This window comes from Pangasianodon hypophthalmus, chromosome 4 (genome assembly GCF_027358585.1).
Source record: "Pangasianodon hypophthalmus isolate fPanHyp1 chromosome 4, fPanHyp1.pri, whole genome shotgun sequence".
In the NCBI taxonomy this organism is placed as follows: Eukaryota; Metazoa; Chordata; class Actinopteri; order Siluriformes; family Pangasiidae; genus Pangasianodon; species Pangasianodon hypophthalmus.
This window is the reverse complement of record NC_069713.1, coordinates 22,453,266-22,473,623: the sequence shown is the minus strand read 5'-3', so window position 1 is coordinate 22,473,623 and position 20,358 is coordinate 22,453,266. Positions and strand designations below refer to the sequence as shown.

The 20,358-nt window shown below is 38.7% G+C and overlaps 1 protein-coding gene across 2 annotated transcripts in view; it reads right to left on the bottom strand.

Annotated features, from left to right (window-relative positions):
* Positions 1-20,358, bottom strand: part of mrc1a (mannose receptor, C type 1a) — a 23,294-nt gene extending 2,936 nt beyond the window's left edge. The window contains exons 1-30 of one of the 2 annotated variants that reach the window (XM_026936379.3): positions 20,154-20,358; positions 19,060-19,461; positions 18,401-18,574; positions 17,332-17,487; positions 17,111-17,224; positions 16,897-17,037; positions 16,604-16,786; positions 15,970-16,127; positions 15,717-15,830; positions 10,749-10,864; positions 10,491-10,639; positions 10,166-10,362; positions 9,889-10,004; positions 9,664-9,748; positions 8,981-9,125; positions 8,763-8,801; positions 8,431-8,597; positions 8,281-8,345; positions 8,082-8,182; positions 7,857-7,996; positions 7,146-7,260; positions 6,832-7,004; positions 5,543-5,587; positions 3,083-3,185; positions 2,736-2,968; positions 1,882-2,047; positions 1,103-1,255; positions 524-640; positions 245-406; positions 12-44 (exon numbers count right to left, since the gene is read on the bottom strand). In XM_026936379.3, coding sequence (XP_026792180.1) covers positions 12-44; positions 245-406; positions 524-640; positions 1,103-1,255; positions 1,882-2,047; positions 2,736-2,968; positions 3,083-3,185; positions 5,543-5,587; positions 6,832-7,004; positions 7,146-7,260; positions 7,857-7,996; positions 8,082-8,182; positions 8,281-8,345; positions 8,431-8,597; positions 8,763-8,801; positions 8,981-9,125; positions 9,664-9,748; positions 9,889-10,004; positions 10,166-10,362; positions 10,491-10,639; positions 10,749-10,864; positions 15,717-15,830; positions 15,970-16,127; positions 16,604-16,786; positions 16,897-17,037; positions 17,111-17,224; positions 17,332-17,487; positions 18,401-18,574; positions 19,060-19,461; positions 20,154-20,223 — 4,132 coding nt within the window. In that variant the 5' untranslated portion in view covers positions 20,224-20,358. The remainder of the gene's footprint in view (positions 1-11; positions 45-244; positions 407-523; positions 641-1,102; positions 1,256-1,881; positions 2,048-2,735; positions 2,969-3,082; positions 3,186-5,542; positions 5,588-6,831; positions 7,005-7,145; positions 7,261-7,856; positions 7,997-8,081; positions 8,183-8,280; positions 8,346-8,430; positions 8,598-8,762; positions 8,802-8,980; positions 9,126-9,663; positions 9,749-9,888; positions 10,005-10,165; positions 10,363-10,490; positions 10,640-10,748; positions 10,865-15,716; positions 15,831-15,969; positions 16,128-16,603; positions 16,787-16,896; positions 17,038-17,110; positions 17,225-17,331; positions 17,488-18,400; positions 18,575-19,059; positions 19,462-20,153) is intronic. The other variant, XM_026936380.3, reaches the window with a different exon arrangement.

Here is a 20,358-nt window from a genome sequence, read left to right as displayed (position 1 = left end):
TTTGTACTCACGAATTGCCGGCTGTTTCTCAGTTGGTGGTATAACTAAAAGAGGGATGTGTATATGAGATTAAATTCCACAACAAGTTTAAGATAATGGATTACTGAAAATACAATATGCTGTAAAAACATTAAAAAAAGACTTATAAAAGAGTTTTCTATAGGGCACCAGTTTTAGACTGATGATTGATCAATACTGTACGTGTGCGTATGCATGTGTGTGCGCGTGTATGTGTATGGCTTACTTTTGGGGGTTTTGCAGATATAGGCTCTGTACGCACTGCAGTGAGAGTTTATCCACAAGCCACTTTCTGATTTAGCCTCCACACAGTCGCCGTGGGTACCAGGTGACCGTGGTGCCCAATTAGTGTAGTCCACCACAGTGTTATCAATCCACATCCACTCACCTGATAGATAAACACATACACATACTTACTACTTACATAGAGGCCCCTTTGGGTGTATCTAATTTGATATTGAAGCTACTCTGAATGGGACGGTTTTAATATAAGTTGCTTTTAAACCTGTGTAGCTGCGGTGGATGCCAATCCAGAAAGATTTAGCTTCATCATGAAGAATCTCAATATTCTGGCGGATGAAGGTAGACTCCAGTGCATCCTCCACACTCACCAATGATGCACCTGTGCATAGAGATGGACCATTATTAGCTAATGTTTTACCAATAAGCAGATATTTGTAACATGAATGAAATTAACAGGAATGAAATCATGGTATTAATTGTCACATGTACAACAACGAAATGGTAACAGACAATATAAGGCTACAAGCCATATGCCCAGTATAATGGAAGACAAAATTAACCAGAAATTTTAGGTGTTTAGAAATTTTAGTAAGTTCCATACTGAAACGCATGGTCTATATAATACGATAACAATATGATTCCAAATTGTACACTAAAGCTATTTACACAAAGCCTGGATTTCAAAAAATACACAAGCATTGAAAATATGTTTTTAGCAAGAGGAAGCAGGTGTTCCTGGGACATTTTGTTTTTTTTCCCCAGTATATAGATAGCATAATATTTTAAAAATAGGCGATATATGTACAAAACTGAAATATATGAAATATATGTATGTGCCTACCCATTCTCATACACTCCACTGAAGCATGGGCCCAGTTCTCATTCCTTGAGGCTACAAAAACATAACAATGTCCTCGGAAAGGAATCCAAACCTTGGATTTCTTTGGTTCTGGGCAGCGTCCTGGGAGCTGAGGGGGATCAGTGGGCGCGATATCTGCATAGTAGAAAAAAGAAGTTTTAAGCTGTTAACATACTGTATACATTTATTTTTAAACTTTCAAAAATTAGGAAAAAGTTCATTTTAAACAATAAGTAATAAGTCAATAATCTGAAGGAATCCAAAAGTTATAACTCAAGTTAGTTGAGTTAGTGTAGTTCCAAAAGTTATACCTCAATCCAATATAAGCGTGAGTGCCACACACAGTGTTTTCAGAACATCTCTGTGTGCTGATATGCTTATAACTTAATCTTAATCTTAAACTTAATCTTTAGTAACCACTTTATCCTGGTCAGAATGTGATGCTGGATCTGGAACATATCTTAAATAAATTTGCAAGAAAGACAACACAGGCTGTTTCACAGATTATAGCCAATGACTTGTTGTTGCTACGTTTTCTCGAAGGCACAAACACAATAGCATTTAGAAGTATCCAACCTGTGGAAATTACAAAAAAATACACATCCGTCTTCATACACACATAAACATGTGGTGTTTTTCTATGGCCAATGACCTTCTTCCCCTGATTTGACTCAAAGAACTTAGTGCTGCATTGATAATCAGGGCCAAAAGTTTTACTCACTGGTGAAATCTCTGCAGGTATAATGAGCACTAGGACCTACCTGGTGAGCGTTTGCAGAGAGAGTAGTAGCTTTTGCTGCATTCTGATGTTTTCCATGTTCCATCTGTGTCAATGTATACACAAGCCTGGTTTCTCAGTGGCTCACCTGCAGCCCATTTAGTGTAGCGCAGTAACCAGTTATCCGTCCAGCGGTATCGTCCACCGGTCTACAAGCAACAGTAAAGAAGATACTCATATGGGGAGGGGTATGTGAGAGAAACCAAGACAGGATGGTATCTCTAAGAACCACTTACTAGCTCATTTTCCCATAATTCTCTAGCCCCATGGTTTGCCACAAGGCATCCATGAAGCATAGCCAGGTACATGGTACAGTGGTGGAAATCACAATCCACCATTATCAATTTATTATGGTTTAATCCATATCAAATTTCTCAAAAACAAAGTTCAGGAAAGGAAAACTCTGTGGCTCCAAAAAAATAGCACAAACATTGTTGTACACATTTAAATAATAAGCCTAATATTTGAATATTTGGATAATGTTTATAAAGTAAATCTGTACTGAGGGGATCCATGGATAAATGTTTTGCAGTTAAAAGGGTCCCTGGCTTCAAAATGTTTGAGAACACCTACTCTGGCTTACTCTTTTTACAGCAGAGTTTCATTTTTAAATACCGTGTTTTTGGAAAATCCTGGATCACAGTAAACTTTGAATTTTTATTCAGTTACAATTTAATTGTTGTCATATGGATATGAGAAACCATGGATTCACTTTAGTGTATTCATGACACCATGGTATGGATATGCAGTAACACTGAAGCTCAGAAACATCTGTCCATATCTCCTGCAACTGCTTTTCTCTTCAGTGTGTCTTTACAAACTGTTTGGTGTGCTTACCACATTGCTGTTCAGGCCAATCCACACAGGCTCTTTCAATCTGCCAGTCCTGAGGGTGATGAATGCCTGGGTGACAGAGTCTAACACACTAGCTAAGTCAGCATCGTCTGCTTTGCACTGCCTCCTTGCCTCATCCCAGCTCATCTTCTCAGTTTGTATCTTATATGAATTATTTCCCAGTTTAAAATATGACGCTGTTGACATTGTTGTCACTGGAACTTGGATCTGAGAATCTGGGGCAGATTAAACACACATTCCTAATAAAGGTCTAATGAAATTGACGATAATGTTGAATTTACACACACTGATTTCTGAAAGTTCACTGTTACTGTAATAGTTCCACTCACCAATATTCCTCTTGCACACAAAACCTCGTTTCTCTTCACAGTCCTCAACCTTCCACATGCCAGTAATCCTGTCTGGTGCCTTCACCATAATGACACAGTCAAACTGCAGAGATGATGATTATGTAATTAAATAATATCCACAGAAAAGGAATTAAGTCAGCATATAACAATACACTGCCAAATAACACATATGCTACAATCAGATTAAAAAAGGTAGAATGTTAAACAGTGGCAAAAAATATCAGAAAGTGACAAAGGATCTCCAATAGACCATGGCCTGTATGTGTTAAGCCTCTCGGGATCAAGTGTGAAAAAATGTCTTAGAAATCAGGGCCATATTTACAAAGAAGCTTAAAGGTGCAAAAACTTAGAGGTAGTCCAGAGGACGTAGAAGAGTCAAGAGACTCTTAAATAACAGGCACCTGACCATCACACCCCTATGTGCTTTTTGAGCTTCCCATTCCAGATTAAGTCCCCCTTTGCTGTTCTAACATCCTCCACTCTTCTGGGAAGGCTTTCCACTAGATTTTGGAACATGGTTGTGGGGATTTGTGCTCATTCAACCACAAGAGCATTAGAGAGGTTGGGCAGTGATGTTGGGCGAGGAGGCCTGGTGCGCAGTCGGCATTCAAGTACATCCAAAAGGTGCTCAGTGGAGTTCAGGTCAGGGTTCTGTGTAGGTTGCTCAAGTTCTTCCACTCCAGCCTTGGCAAACCATGTCTCCATGCTTTGTGCACAGGGGTATTGTCATGCTGGAACATGGCTGTGGCCATTATTTCAAGTGAAGTTGTAATGCTACAGCATGCAAAGACATATTAAACAATTGTGTGCTTCCAATTTTGTGGCAACGGTTTGAGGAAGAACCACATATGGGTGTGATGGTCAGGTGTCCACAAACTTTTGGCCATGTAGTGTAAAATGTATAATATGTTAACATATAATACCATACAGTCATTGATATGGTGAAGCTTTCAATAAGTAGACATTTATTTAACATTTCTGGAAATATCAGCGCTTTGTAACAGTCAGTATGTTTTCCACCATGCGAGAGTCTTCAGGACTTTGTGCTTTCTGAGATGTGATAGTGAGTTGAAAAAATGCTGCAGTGCACTTCCCTTTCAGCAACTGAGAAATGTTTGGACTGCAAGTGATACATTTAATAATAATGATATGAATGATAATGAATTTTCAAAATTGATAAATGATAATGATAATGAAAATGCAAAATGATAATGAATTTTGCTTCTGCTTCTGCTTCTTTGCTTCTGCTTCTGCTTCTTCTTCGAATTTAGTGGTTTTAGGTTTAGCAAGCATTTGGATAGAATTTTTGTAATTTTTGTTACAGACCTCATGCAGGATTTTACACACTGTTATTAAAGCTGAGATTAATGTAAACTAAGGAGCTACTCAAAAAAACTGGCAAATATGTGCACATAATTTCAGTAATCTGAATGGTCTGTCCAGAAAATCAACTTAAGGGCATGTGTAGCAGAGGTCTGAATAAGGAGAACTTTCCTGCAAAATTACTGATATTTTGAAGGCTATAATGCCGAGAACAAAAAATCTGTGTGTCAGTTAAGTAATTGCCCCAGAAAAGCTTAGATTTTTCATGAAGAATCTTGAATTCCAGATTGTAGATTTTTAAACTGCATTACAATTTTGAACCCTGTTTATGTTACATGTAACTGGACATTGTATGTCTGAGCTCAGGTTTTTTTCAAGTTTTCTATGATTATTGAAGCCCCTGTTATAGCCACATCCACAGGATTTGTTAACGTTTTGATTAAGATTCTACTTTATTGTCATTGTGCAGAGTACAAGCACTGAGCCACTGAAATGCAGTTTTTGCATATCCCAGCTTGCTAGGAAGCTGGGGTCAGAGCGCAGGGTCAGCCATGATATGGCACCCCTGGAGCAGATGTGGTTAAGGGCCTTCCTCAAGTGAATAAATGCAGCAGCTTGACAGGGCTGGGGCTTGAACCCCTGACCTTCTGATCAGTAACCCAGAGCCTTAACTGTTCAGCCATCACTAACACCACTATAGAAACATGTTATAGAACAAGAAAAGAAAACATAGACAAAAGTGGGTAACCATCATAAGGTTAATTCTGTTCAAGAAAAGTGTCTCCATTTTCAAGCCTTATGTCACAGAAAGGTTGAAAAGGATGGTTTGAAAACAGTCTCCTGTGGTAGCATCGTAAGGTAACATTCCAGGAATCAGGAATGAAAAGGAAAAAAAATTCATATGTATAATTATATTTTGATCTTGATTTTGGTGCTGTATGAGTGGAAAAAGCTTAGGAGAAACATCAGAAAAAATGTTCACTTCATTGAAACTTGATTAAAAAAGGAAACTGAATTTGATAACTAGAATAATTCCCCAGTGGAATAAAAAGTGGTCGACATCAATGCCAACTGCAGTCAAAGACTGAAAGTCAAGCACAATTATGGCAGACCTACCCTGGTTTCTCCTGGAATGTCATAGTCCCACCTTGAGAAGAGGTCCTGTATTTAAAAGAGTAAGATTTTATAACAGATTTATATTTTTAAGAACCCAGTAGTATATAATAGATGACTATAGGTATGACACAAGAGAAGACATCCAACAGTAAGAACGTGACCACACATAAAGTCAAATGTGTGCTTTTGTCAAACACAAGACAAGGAAATTACTTTTTTTTTAATTAGCAGATGGAAAGTCCTAGTTCCAGGACTCAAGTCCAACATGCCAGGTCAAGATATCTTGCAGTTCCATTAGTGAGAATGTTTCACTGAGTGTTCTAACACTCTAGCTTTAAATGACAAAGTTAGGAACCTAGAGGAAGACCCAAAGACCCAAAGGCTCAGGTAGTTTCCAAGTGTATTGTACAAGTAGACCACATACAGAAAGAAACAGGTGAAAGGTTTTCTACAGAAAGAAAATATTAAGCAGCTCTAGTTTCATTTTATTTTATCTTAAATCCCAGAATGGTCATACCCAGAACACTGATCAAGTCTTCCAAGGGCCAAAAACATGTTTATCTTGCAAACGTACAATACAAAATGTGACAAAGACTGGACATCACAAATGTACAAAACCTGGAATTCCAGCAGTAAGTTAACAAGCTCGCTCTATTAAGAACCATTGCCCTCTGGACCGGTCTCACCATTTTACACGAGGATTCCTCTTCTCAGAAATTTTGAAGAAAACATGCAGAATAAGAGCAAAAGTGAAATCTAACGGATCTGATGGTATTTTCTATTGTGGTTCCAGAAACCCAACTTCTTTCAAATGCTCACTGGCAGAAATGACAAAGAGACTTCCAGCACTGAACATGGAATATTGGTTACAAGCAGTGGAAGTCAGCAACCTTGAACTGTGAGGTAGGATCATACAACATGGACAGAAGAAGTAGGCAAAATGTTTTGTTTACATATGGATAGTTTCTGTTGACCTACATTGCAATCACACTTAAGGCAGATGAGGACACAGGAATCTTTGTAACTGAAGATCTGCGTGACCCCCCCAATGCCACAGATCCTGAAATGTTGTGCTTGAATCTTATGACCCAGAAGACAAAGTTGCTAGACTGTTCTGAAACAACTTTAAGGCCTTGAGCCTTAGCTTGTAGGTAAAGTTACGTAAGGAAGAGCATTGCTTTCACTAAGTAGCAATAATTCATAATTAACAAGCGTGTGATTAGGCAAAATGATTATGTGTATATATTAGAGAAATAATTATGTGTATATAACAGAGAAACGGCACTTGCATCTACTCCATATGCTCTGCGTCCATCTGGAACTGACACTGGATAACCTTTGGCCCAGTTGGTAAACTTGACACCTTTCCCATCTGTCCAAAAGAAACGCATCTCCCAGTTGACATCATTCAAGCCAATCCACATGTCATCACGTGCACTGAGCATCAAAGTGGTGAGAAATGCTGAGAAGAAAAAGAGAAATTACACCAGGCTTTTGGTTCAAGTTTTGAGCACAATTTTATTTTACTATTACAAAGGTTATGAAGGACAATTGTAGAGGTGAAACTTTCATGAAATATATTGCATTCTCGTTTAAAGAGTACCTTGCTCTGCTTGACTCAGAATGGACACTAAGTTGCCTCCTTGAGAGATGCAGTATAGTCGAGCATCATGCCATGATTTCTCTTCGCCACCATCTTTCCCTACAAATTTATAACACTGGGGAGAAATTTTAATTATGTCAGACAAGCAATGTTTCATTATTTCAGTGCCGTTGGGACTCATTAAGCAATCTTTTAGTAAAACTGTGTGTAAACGGTTTTTGCGTAAGCCAAACCATTCTTAATTGAATAACTGTTCTTGTTTGTTTTATTTACAAATTTTTGTTTGCTTGCTTTCTTTAGTTTTGCTTTCTTTATTTTTCACAAAACAATTATTAAATTTGGGTGTGTAATTAAATACGTAAGCTTTTCAACTTTGAGAGTGTAATCCATATATAGTGCAGTAACTGTATATGGTTTGAAGCCAATCAATCAAGGTTTACATTAGTTAGTCTTCTTATGTATAAATTTACACACACTCAGGAGCACAGGTAGGATGCAATTTTTTTTCTGAAATTACAGGATTTTCATGAATACCAAAGTTCTTGTGTAAATGCTCCTATGAACCATTTTATGAATAAATTTGCTCCTATCCAGATTGATAAATGAGGCCCATTGTCTGATGTAGACAGCCATGGAGGGTGGAATGTTTAGAATATTCATTAGTTTATATCTTTACAAAACCATTGTTTTGGTCAAGATAAATTCACTCACTTTTCCCTGAAAAGCTGTCCAGTCTGAACTACAGCCTCCCTTTGGTGCAGTGGTAGGAGCCGCTGTGCTGGTGACAAAGTTAACCCTTCTTTTACAGATAGAGGGTAATTGTACTCCACAATTGATATCATTCCAGAATCCTGAGGAAGAGATGATTTCATGCATCCCCAAAATTTATTGACAACAACCATATTATCCAGATTAAAATAGATGAGGTGGTCTTACCCATACTCTTGTACATGGTAACACAGTTTTCATCATTGTTGGCAAAGTTTGGTTCATTCTGGTTCCATGCTGTATAGACAACTGGGGAACCATCCACCCAACTGTAAGAATAAGATAATGTTAATACGACTGATGGAAAAATACACCTACCAAAGGAGTTTCTGAACTTTTCCTTCTGTCACCACTTTGTTAATGTTACCTAAAGGATTTATCCAGTGCCACTGTCATTCCAATGTAGTACTGGTCCTCTGGGCCTCTTGAAATCTGTAAGAGTGAATTCATAAAACATGAATAGCTTCAAAATTGGCATTATCAGAACAGAACAGAGGTATTGAGTTGGGTCCTTTACCTGTTTATATATAAACTTCCTCTCACTTTGACCGGTAATGACAATAAGGTCAGAATGGTTCTTCTTGCAAAATGCACGAGCATCTTCCATATCCAGACGTTCGTTATTAATGTAGTACTGACTACCATTGAACTGGATCCAGCCATCTTCCGTAATGTTAAACTCCACTATGGAGCATAAAAGACACACCAAAAGAACACCAGATTGTAGAAATTATAAACTTTGCTTCAAGGTTTGATCTGTTGATCAACACATGATGACTAATCAGTATCAGCTATTTTAGCAATCTAATTTAAAGGTTGTCAAAATTAATAAATTAAATGAAATGATACCTTGGGGGGTGCCTGTAGGTATAGGTTTTGGAGTTGTACCTGTTGTAAGGGTCAGAGATAAACATTTGTACTTACTACAGAATGATCACAGTAGAACAATCATTTGTTGTTAGTTCTGAAATACTTTAAGGGTTGTGCAAAATGCAAAATATGTGGTGGACCATATACACTGCAATTGTTGTGGGGTGTGTGTGTTTTGTTTTGGGTGTACTACCTACCCAGTCGTATCTGACAGATCCAATCATTGTAGGCTTCACAATCCCTATCATTCCACCTATGACCATAGTAGAAGCTGGCTTCTGCACAAAGCTCATTAGAATTGTAATTATTGGGCTCCCCATAGGCCCAGTTCTCATAGTTTGACTAACATACAGGAACACACACACACAATAGAGGAAAATTATACGCACATATCTTGGGCTTAATATACAACATGTAAAAGCCTGTAGACCACAAATTTTGCCGCTGATTTACACAAACATAAAAATAATTAAATAATTAAAATATATCTATGTCTCTAAACTCCATCATCAATTCCCCAACATTAATAAAGCTTTAAATAGAAAACAAGTTTATCACTGGTTCTTTGATACCCCTATACTACAAATATAAATTTAATTCTACAATATGCAGACTATGGTCTAAACTACAATCATATAAAAGTACCATCCCAATAAAATGGGTAACTACTATTCATTAAAAAATAAAAAATATAATATTACAAAGAATACATATAATTACCCATGTTACTTATGTCAACAAACCCCCCAGATTCAGATTCCATTTTATAGTAAACCATTTACAGTTTACAGTATTTTCGACATAGTATCTAGTTTAAAAAACAACTTAAGCAATGAATAGGATCATACAAAAATGGACAGCAAAAATAAAATTAACTCACTGAAGTTCCATCTGACCATTCAAATCCAGCATTATCATCCAGAATATTAAAGCCAATCCATGCTGGATCATTTCCCCCACCATACCTTTTAGAGGACAGTAAATAATATGTATACTAATTAATATTTTACACTGCATCATTTTCTTAAAAAAAGTTAGAAATCATTGGAATTCTTGTTAAATTACAAAATTATCTAACTGTAAAGAATGTAGAAAACATACTTACGGTAAATTTTTGGTTTCAGCTTCAGTGTGAAAGCTAGCAAGATCACCACCAATGGCTTTGCAGAAATCACGTGCCTCAAACCATGTTTTCTTTTTCTCTCTTTCATTTCTAAATATCTAAGAAGTTAGGAAAAAGCACAAGATGTATGCTGCATGAGAATGTGTAGCACTCCATTGTATGGAGCATTATATCCACAAGGCAAATTTTCATAATTGAAAGCGTACTTTAATGTGGTCATACTGATGACTGGGTCTTTTTGTGTGTGCAGTGACTGTACCTGAATGCAATTGGCAGGGTCTTTTTTTATCCATTTGGAGGGGCAACTGAGAGGTTGTGTCAGAGGAGGCTCTCTGGTTGTAGTAACACCCTCTGCTATTTTCTTACAGATGTACTTCTCTTTACTGTCACAGGCGATTACATCCCATAATCCTGCTGAGGTCCCAGTTCTCATGGCAACACAGCCCTGGTGCCTATCTGAATGTCAGGTAGACAGTAAAGTCAGCATTATGACTTTAATAATTCATAAAGTTCATTACAACATTCGGGTTCTTTCCAAGAAAATATTTAATGTAAACTATAGGACTTATTAATAATTTCCATACCTGGCATTCCTACATTAAAATGTGTAAATTTGACTGTTTGCTTATTTGTCCACTCAAAGCGTTCTGCACGTTCTGTATTGGACAGACCAATCCAGAAATATTTTTCAGGCCGTAAGCCAATCTGGCTGATCAGAAAAGCATTCTCATACCTAAAATAAAGCCCACATCACCACATCACCACAAACATGCAGGTCCATGCAGGTAATTAGTTTAATTTATTGGCATATAAAAACAGTATTTGACTAATGTGTGCATTACCTGTCTGCAACTTGTACTAGGTTAGATGCACTCTGTCCACATGCTGTTTTGGCCTCATTGAAGGTTTTGGCTTCTACAGCAATGCTGTAGCAGTAGGAGTTGAACCTGATCCAACCCTAAAAGAACCACAGAAGCCAGACCCAGTTCAGTACATGCGTATATATATATATGTATGGAGACTTTGACTTTCACGCACGTTTCTGTTTTTATAGGTAAATCCTGAGAGCCAGCATTATGTTTTTTGTCTGAAAATGTTTTTTGGAAGTACATAATATGTTACGTACCATACAAACATTTTCTGTAACATTTATTTATGTAATGTTTTTGTTCAAAAAGTAACGTTTGGAAATCTAAAATATTTTACTGACTCAATAACAAAGAAGACATCAAATAAAATATAACAAATAAAAATATAACAAATAATTTTTTATATCGCTTGCCTTGTACTGTATGTATATAGAGGTCCCTGAGCCCTAGGTCACTGTTTATAGTCTTAGTTCTGTCAGTATTCTGTCCCCCAGCTTTGCCTTTAAACTAAGCTCTATGGTAAGCTGAAATAAGCTATATAGATCATGAGGTCAGGTTACTAGAGCTTTCCCATGTGTGAATGGGTTTCTTCTGCTTTCCTTCCCAAAAATGTGTTGGTATGTGGAATGGCTCCATTAAATATCCCATAGATGTGAATATGTGTGTGCATGGTGCCCTGGGACCTGGGCATATGTTCCTGGGATAGGCTATGGATTCACCATGACCCTGACCATGATAAAGTGATTACTAAAGATGAATGAATGAAAGAGTTACATCTATGTACAAAGAGATTAAAGACACTTATGCCGAGTTCACACTGCACGATTTTAGCCCGATTTTTCACTCGCTGACAGGTTTTGCGAAATCGCCGACAAATGCCTGAAATCGGAGGCAAATTGGTGCTCGTTCACGCGAGTGACAATCACACAGTGTGAATTATCAAAGACGTGATCTGAGAGAATCACCGATGCATCACCGACGCTCGTGAAACATTTGGCATGCTAAATATCTGGACCTGTCGGCGATACAAAATCCTGCTGTGTGAAATGAGTTCTGACCGAAACAAATGTCGGCGATGACCTCCAGCCAATGAGAGAGCAAGATACAGGGCAGCTGGAAGCTCGGGGAGGAGTTATAGAATATCAGAAAACATGGCTTCGGTGCTGACAAAGGCTCCTTCTCGGTCTATTTGGACCCAAGAAATGGAGGAAAGCTTGGTCGAACTTTGGCAGGAGCACTCATGTCTTTTTAATGTTTCGTCTGAGCTGTACCACAACAGGGTCGAGAAAGAAAAAAGTCTCCCCAACCATTTCCTCCTCCATAATCTTTTTTCTTTTTTGCCCTTTCGCTGCAAATCAGCGCACAGACCATTTGGATCGCAAACTTCTTGCGGGGTACCATTTCCAGTCTCGCGCGAGAACTCTGATCTCACGTGCGATCTTGCATTATTTCCTTATCACTTCTCGCGTGCGTTTGGTTGTGAAACGTAGTTTGCGAGCCAGACAGAGTTGTCGGCGATTCTTTCTATTGTAAAGTCATGCAGTGTGTAACCTTCTGTCGCCGATCCATAGTGTAATGTGAACACAGCAGCGACTGAATGCTACCCCAGATAGTCGTGCAGTGGGAAAACCACGATGATCTGACGACTTTGAAAATCGTGCAGTGTGAACTCGGCATTAGAGAGGTTATACATCAAAATCCCAATGTGTAGGATGTGGACATTGTTTAATAAAAAATTAACTAGAGTTCATTACCATCAGTGTTTTTAAATGGTTGTCTTACCACAACTCAGAGAAATCATATGCCAAGAATGGCTTTATTGCACGTAGTGTTAGTTCACTATGGGAAACACAGAGTCACAAGGAACCCACTGTAACAGTCAAAAATGTTCATCATCAGCGTTTTCCTATGGCACTGAGTCTAAATGTTTGACTGCAGCAAGATTTTTTTGTGCTTGATTGTTTTAAAAACAAGGAGTCAGCAATTGTTCATGCCTTTTCAAGAAGAAAATCACATCTTTTGTCCACACCCTTTTCATCATTCTTTCACTAAAGGAAAGAAAGTCATTTTTTGAGCAAGTGTCAGCTCAGTACTGGAATGAACCTTAACTGGATGAGTATTTCACAATAGCAAGCACGATGTAATGTGCTGACACCAATCCAATACTCTGAGTAGACAAGCTCACCAACAGATTGGGGAAGTTAGTTCAGATCTAACTTAAGGCTACTCTCAGGTTTCCCTTGCCCAAGATGACCTAAGACAGGGAAGCATAGTGGAATGGTAACACGTGTGCAAGCAGTCGTGCCCTGTGCAGCTTGGGTACATTGCAGCAACCACAGAGAGTCACTGGCCACCAAGGGAATGCCTGACCATCTGAAGGAGGTTTTGGACAATGCTGTGAGAATTATAAACTTTGTTAAAGCAAGGCCCTTGAATTCTTGTTCGTTTTCTACACTGTGCAGTGAAATGGGCAGCGACCATGTCACACTGTTACTCCATACTGATGTGCGATGGTTGTCCAGGGGAGAGGTCCTGTTTGAATTGAGGGACGAACTTACAGCTTTTTTTTATTGACCATCCTTTTGAATTGTGTCACTGCTTGCACAATGAAGAGTGCCTCACAATACTGGCCTATCTGGGTGATGTTTTTTTCCCGTCTGAATGAGCTGAACCTCAGATTACAAAGAATTTCCACAACCATATTCAATGTGCAGGACAAAATTGAGGCCATGATTAGGAAGATGACTCTCTGGTCTAACTGCATTAACAAGAAAAACACAGAGGCCTTTTTGTCGTTGCATGATTTTTTTGTTAGCAAACGAACTCAGATTTCTGGATAGCCTTGCGTGCTTTGGCAAATCGCACTGTAAAGACATTACAGCCCTTCTCAACAATGTACCTTTGTGAAATTGGGTTCTCAGCACTTACTAGCAGGAAGAACAAATATAAACACAGACTGTGCATAGAGACTGATTTAAGACTCAAACTCTCTCCAATACAACCAAACAGTGCGGAGTTATGCAAGTCGCATCAAGCACACCCATCTAATTAATCGGTGAGTCATTTATTTAAAATATACATGATTGGTTGTATACAATGAAGAACTTCCCACAGCCTATCAAGACCCAGGTGAGTTCTTTTCTTAGGTTGGTGGGGGAACTATAGGTGCTTTATAAATAGACTCTTCAGCATAACTTCCCTCCTCAAGGAAGGGAGTGTCTAAGAGTCTGAAGAACAGCAGCACAGCCAAAACAGTACTTCCTGCAAACTGATGCATTGACAGTGGGACTGGGACCAGTCCTCTCTCAATAGTTAGTGGGCAAGGTGTACCCAGAAGACATGTGCTACTACCTCACCAGGAGGCTCTTCACTCTTGTCACAGACTATGCCCACCTCCACTGGATGGTGTGAGGGACTATGAGGCAGAGCCTCTAAAATGGGTATCACCAACCTCTGAAGACTGACAAACCAAGCGCAGCACCATGGTCAGCGACACCTCGGATGAAAAAACAAATGCAGGCAACTTAGAGAAAGCAACTGTGTATGGCTGCAGGGTGATGATTACACACTTCTGGGACTGGCAGTTCATCCAGGGAGAAACCAATACACAGACCAAATGGTAGCACAGAAGGCGAAAAAGTTCTCTATGTATAAGTAAAGTCTCTATGACTCCCTATCTCATGATTACCTGACCACAAACTGAGTAAAAAAAAGATTCAATAAAAAACTGCACACACTTATTCACTAAAAAAATTCCATTCAGACAACTGGAGAAACTCTGTTCCTTCTTACTCTCAAACTTTTTTAAAGATACTATTTTTTAAAAAAATAAATAAATAAATAAAACATATGGAGCAAAATTATTGAAACCCCTAGGGAATATTTAAAAGCAATGAGCTGTCATTCTTGAATCTGTCATTCTTGGATTTTTTTTTACATTGCTCTCAGTCCTGAGGACTTTTGTTGTTTCCTTTTGTTGTTGATCACTTCCTGATTTCTTGGAGGGGAAAGAGGTCTAAAATGTCTGAATGTCAATGTACAATGTAAAATGTAAAATGTCTTTGTTGTTATCCATCACCATGGGATAACCCTTGAAGTCAGGTAAAGGATACAAAAATAACATCATGAAATGAAAAAAGACCTATTATCCAGCATAAAATATGGTGGTGGATCATTGATGCTTTGAGGCTTTTTTGAGGTTAGTGGACCGGGGCACTAGGAAAATCAATGTCATCATGAATTTCACCATTTTAGCCTAAAATGACAGCCTTCAACAAGGTAAAGCTTTCAATCAAACATTAACAGCCATCTTAGCTGCCTGTATTTGACCCCTACTGAAAATTTGTGGTCTGATTTCAAGAACACAGTACATATGCATCACCGTAAAAATCTTAAAAAAAGAGATCTTAAAATTTTTGGCATGCAAGAGTGGTTCAAAATCTCTCTAACTGTCACAAAACAGAGAAGACATTACAGAAAGAGGCTCTGTGCTGTTATCCTCTCCAGCAGAGGCTTTACCAAATATGAATTGTGGACATGCTGATAATTTTGAAACTAGTGTTTTGCAGGGGGGGAAATGCTCTGCTTAATTAATGCTGTGTGTAATAAAACCATAGAGTATACCCATATGTTTACATATTTACATATACTGTATTTGTATACTTATTTGTGTTCATTTTCATGAAGGGTATCAATGATTCTGAATATGTACATGGTTCAGTACATAGTTCTGCACTGTACATGGTTTAGTGGTTCCAGCTAGAAACAGTGCAATACTGGGCATTTTGTGTTGTTGTTGTTCTTCTTCTTCTTTCGTCTGCTCCCATTAGGGGTCGCCACAGTGGATCATTGGCACGCATATTTGAGCTGGCACAGTTTTTATGCTAACATAAGGACTAGATCACTTTTAAAGGTGTGTGTGCAGAGAAAGGTATGACTCACAGCAGGACATCCAGGACTGATCACCTCAGTTGACCCTGCAGGTTTGGTGGAGGCTTTCTTCTTACACATGTAGCCATACTCTTTTTCACACATGTGGTCTGCCCACTTCCCCTCCTAAAGTATGATATGAAAAGTACTCACAATCACTTCTCAGACTGAGACCAAGAGGATGTTTAATATAGAAACACCCTCAGTGTGTCATCTTCATACATTATACCAGTACAAAATATGTTGGATTTAGTTGTGACTGTACCTTTCCTTTCATGAGAACGCAGTCTTCTCTGAGGACAGCTGTGTGTGAAGGTTCTCCCACAAGCCACTTGGCAAAGGTGACATGAGTTCTGTCTGACCATTCAAACAGGTTCTGAGTCTTCTGATCATTTAGACCTATCCATAATTCATCAGTGGGCACTGCCAAACAAACACACATGCCCAGAGGTTAAGGACCATATGCAAGTCTCAGGGTCCAAAATTGTAGATTTTCCCTTCTAACTAAAAAGGCAAATCATTATTTCCACGGTTCACTTGATGAATTCAGAAATGTAATTTTAATAGCCAGAATATGTCCATGAATAACGTCCATGATTAATGTCCATGGATAATGTATGGTTAAGGTGTGTCCATAAGTGTGTATGAGGGTGGGTGAGTTTATTTTTTAAAATTATATTCATCTGTCTTGATCTGATGAATGACTTTCTGTTTAAGCTGAAGCTGTACATTGTCTGTACAATTATAGACATCAACTGCATTTTACCTTTTTTCTGTGTAGAGACCATAATTATGTATTTTCTTAAACATTCTAGAGATTATTTTATTATGGTTATATGTATCATGATGCTTTGGCTTCTAGGCTAATCCAAATAAATTAAGTAAGTAGGTGCTCTTACAGTATCCACTCTGTGATATAATAAAGCTGTGTTCCTCTATATTGTGAATACTGATTAGGTCGGCTCCTTCTTTACGACAGGCTGTCAGAGCATCTTTCCACATCATCTTAGTACGTGAGAGAGAGTAGCAGTGACCAGCATACGGCACCCAGGTGGGTGGGCAGAAACTGGGCTGGTCTTTATCTATCAAATACACACATACAAATCACACAAGTAAGAGAGGGACAGAAAGTTGAAAGGTGGTATATGGAAATGTGTATACTTGCAATAGTATATGTGTCTCTTGGTCTTACCTACTGAAGGTGTAATGGTAGTGGAGTTTCCCTTGCGGCAGATGTATCCAAGTTTACTACTACAGGCTATACTCTCCCATTTAGATGCTTTCCCAGCATTAAGTGCTGCACAGTTCATGCCAGGCTCCAGTAAGGGGTGGCCTAAAGGATGAGGTGTGGGTAACAGCATGCTTGGAAATAGTCTTAAAGTATGTGTGTATGTGTGTACACTCACCTGGAGCCCAGTTCAGATATCTAAATGGGTTTCCATTGCTCCATTGCCAGCCACTTTCAAAATCCAGGCTATTCAGTCCAATCCAAAGAGACGAACCAAGTATATTAGTTAACCCTGAAAAAAATATATTACCTTGTATATTATATGTAAAAAAAACCTTTCTGTTATAAAATAATCCTTGCATTACTTGGGTTTACTGATTTGAAGTCAGGTCTGTGTACCTGATATATATGTTTGCTCATGCAGTTCCATGATGCTGAGTAGATCAGCATCTTGCTGCTGGCAGCTTTTGCGAGCCTGATGCCAAGTCAGCACTGATTGAGTGTTCCTCTGGTACAACACACCGGTTACTGGATCAGTGTCCCAACCTGATGATGCTAACACACCACAGACACAGAGTTTTACAAATACACACACAAATACACACACACACACACGCGCACACACACACACACACACACTGGCAAAACACACACATATGTATATAAAATAAAAGTAACATATACTCACATACACTGGCAAAACTTTGAGGATAGAAAAACTTTATCACCAAAATGTTTCTGAAGTGCATTTATTCATCAGTATCAATTCATCATGTCTCATGGAAAAGATATTTTAACTGGCGTTTAAATCCAAACTAGCTTTTTCAATATTTTAGGCAATCATGGAAGGCTGTATGCTTTTGCAATAAGGCTCCCATCTCCTATATTGTATCTTCGATAAGAGCTTTTTTTTTTTTTTTTTTTTTTTAACAGATGTCACCCTAAGAAGACTACCAAAGTGATCAGGGAATAAATTACATTGTTAATGACTTGTGAACTAACATGATTATTTCTACACATGTTGGACATTAATGCACACACAAGTGGAACATAAAAGCTCTCTAAATAACACCAAGGCAGCAAAAATCTTTCACTTACATCTGCAATAAAACAGGAAAATATAGAGGAAACAACTTCACAGGAAGTGTGTGTTTCAGCAGGTCAGTTCCCAGACCTGAATTTGGGACTAACCCCAGTTTTATGGCCCCAATTTAGCACACAGTAAAAAAGGAAAATTATCTGTTCCACCTACCACAGCACTTACTACATAACTCTGCCTATTCAAAAAGTGTCCACACTCAAACAAGACTACCAGTGAAAAATAATTAACTGAATGTAGGGGTAATGTTTATCATTTCATACCACACACATATCCAAGTGGATAACATCTCTATCAAAACATATTCATTATTAACAAAGATTTCAACATCTCTTAAAATGTGCTACTATTAAACCAGTGTTTGCTTACATTTTGTTGGACAGAAACCCCATTTCTTGTCCTTGCTGTAGTCTGTGACTGTGGCGCACCAAAGCTGTCCATCAGATCGCCCCTCAAGGGTGCACTCAGCGTGCCACTTCTCTCCAAACATAAAGGGAAACTGACAGGGGCTGCCCAAAGCATTGCCACCAATGGTGAATATCTCTGCAGAAAATATGTAAAAAGAAGTGTTAGTGAGAAGAGTATGGTTAAGAAGGCCCTACTCTTCACACTTATATTCATCTTATACATAAAATAACAGCTACTGAATTGGTTTACTGAGCATATAATTATAATGTAAATTGTTCTTAGTTACTCCCTACAAAGTTTTTCATTCATATTGTGCAGTCTAAGCATTGTAACCGCTCATAGCATGCTTCTCCTTAGCACCTTTATTTGGCTTAAAATTTTTATGCATTAAATCTGTTGCTGCTTGACCAGCCTATATGGATCATTCAAAATCCAAACAATGGCTTAGTTCATAAATCTACCATGAGTAAAATACATCATCAGCCATATGTCACATCAGTGCATAAGGTCAGCTGTGTGTAGTCAAGTGATCATGCTACCTACCAAATTTTAATCTTTGATCAAAGATGCATTATATAAACCTCTACAAACCCCCTATATGAATTCAAAGTAGATCCTACCTTGGTATCCGTGAGAGCACAGGTCTTTCTTATTGCCATATATCTGCCAGCGGCTCCAGGAACCTGTCCCTGCGTACAGCAGTATATTGGGCTCATGGCGATTGCCGTAATTCAGATGCAATGGTTGGCCCTTTATACCAAACAGAGTCTCGTTCTTGCACTCCCATATCTGCATAGGACTGAGCTCATTGCAGGGGAGCAGAACAACTCTAACCCAATCTTTAAGGTCCTGAGCTCCAAGGCACAGTTTGTGGGAGATGCTTAGGATCCGAGAAGAGGAAATCCAACGGAAGCGCTGCGTGTCTGAAGACAAGTCACAGTCACTGGCCTGTGCCACGTTGGGATCTATCACCTTCACACATTTGTTGTGAGCCTCATTGTAGATCAAGAAAGCACTGCTGTCTATACAATGAAAGGAGAAAACACGGAATAATTTATTAACTACTATGAACCACTGCCTGTAGTCTGAGTCTGAACAAAGTGAAGTGAAGTATGGTGTCCCTTTAACCCATCCAAGTGCACACACACACTAGTGAACATACACACACCGTGAACACACACCCGGAGCAGTGGGCAGCCTTTTTTGCTGCAGCGCCTGGGGAGCAGTTTGGGGGTTCGGTGCCTTGCTCAAGGGTCTCACCTCAGTCGTGATATTGAGGGTGGAAGAGAGCGCTGGACATTCACTCCCCCCACCTACAATCCCTGCCAGACCTGAGACTCGAACCCACAACCTTCAGGTTCACCTTCGGGTTGCAAGTCCGACTCTCTATCCATTAGGCCACGACTGCCCCGAAGTGTTATCTATTGAAAATATTGTACTTAGATTTTTATTAAAACAGGTTTTTGCAGAATTTTCATTACAAATGTCAATGCTCTAAATGATTTTAAGTGCTATTTCCACAAGTCAGGACATATCACAAGTATCACATCACCTCAAGTATTTATAATAACATCTGTTTCACAGTTAAGTATTTAATCAATATTTCTCTATTAAATGAAACACATTTGGAATCTACTGATCTATCTCAAATGATCTATCTGTTTGCACACATTTATCTGTCTTATCTACACATATACACATATTTATTACATACCTAGCTGCACAGTGTAGTGCAAAGTCATGCAGAGGCACAGCAGCACAAACAGAGGAAAGTGGAGCTTCATGTCTGTCCTTTAGTTCATAATCCAAGAAGAAAAATCCAGGGAGTGAGTTGTGTGTCTATGTGTTTGTATGTGTGGATTTCTGCTCAAGTGTATAGTGTGAAGCTAACAAACCATGTGAAACAAATACACACCCCT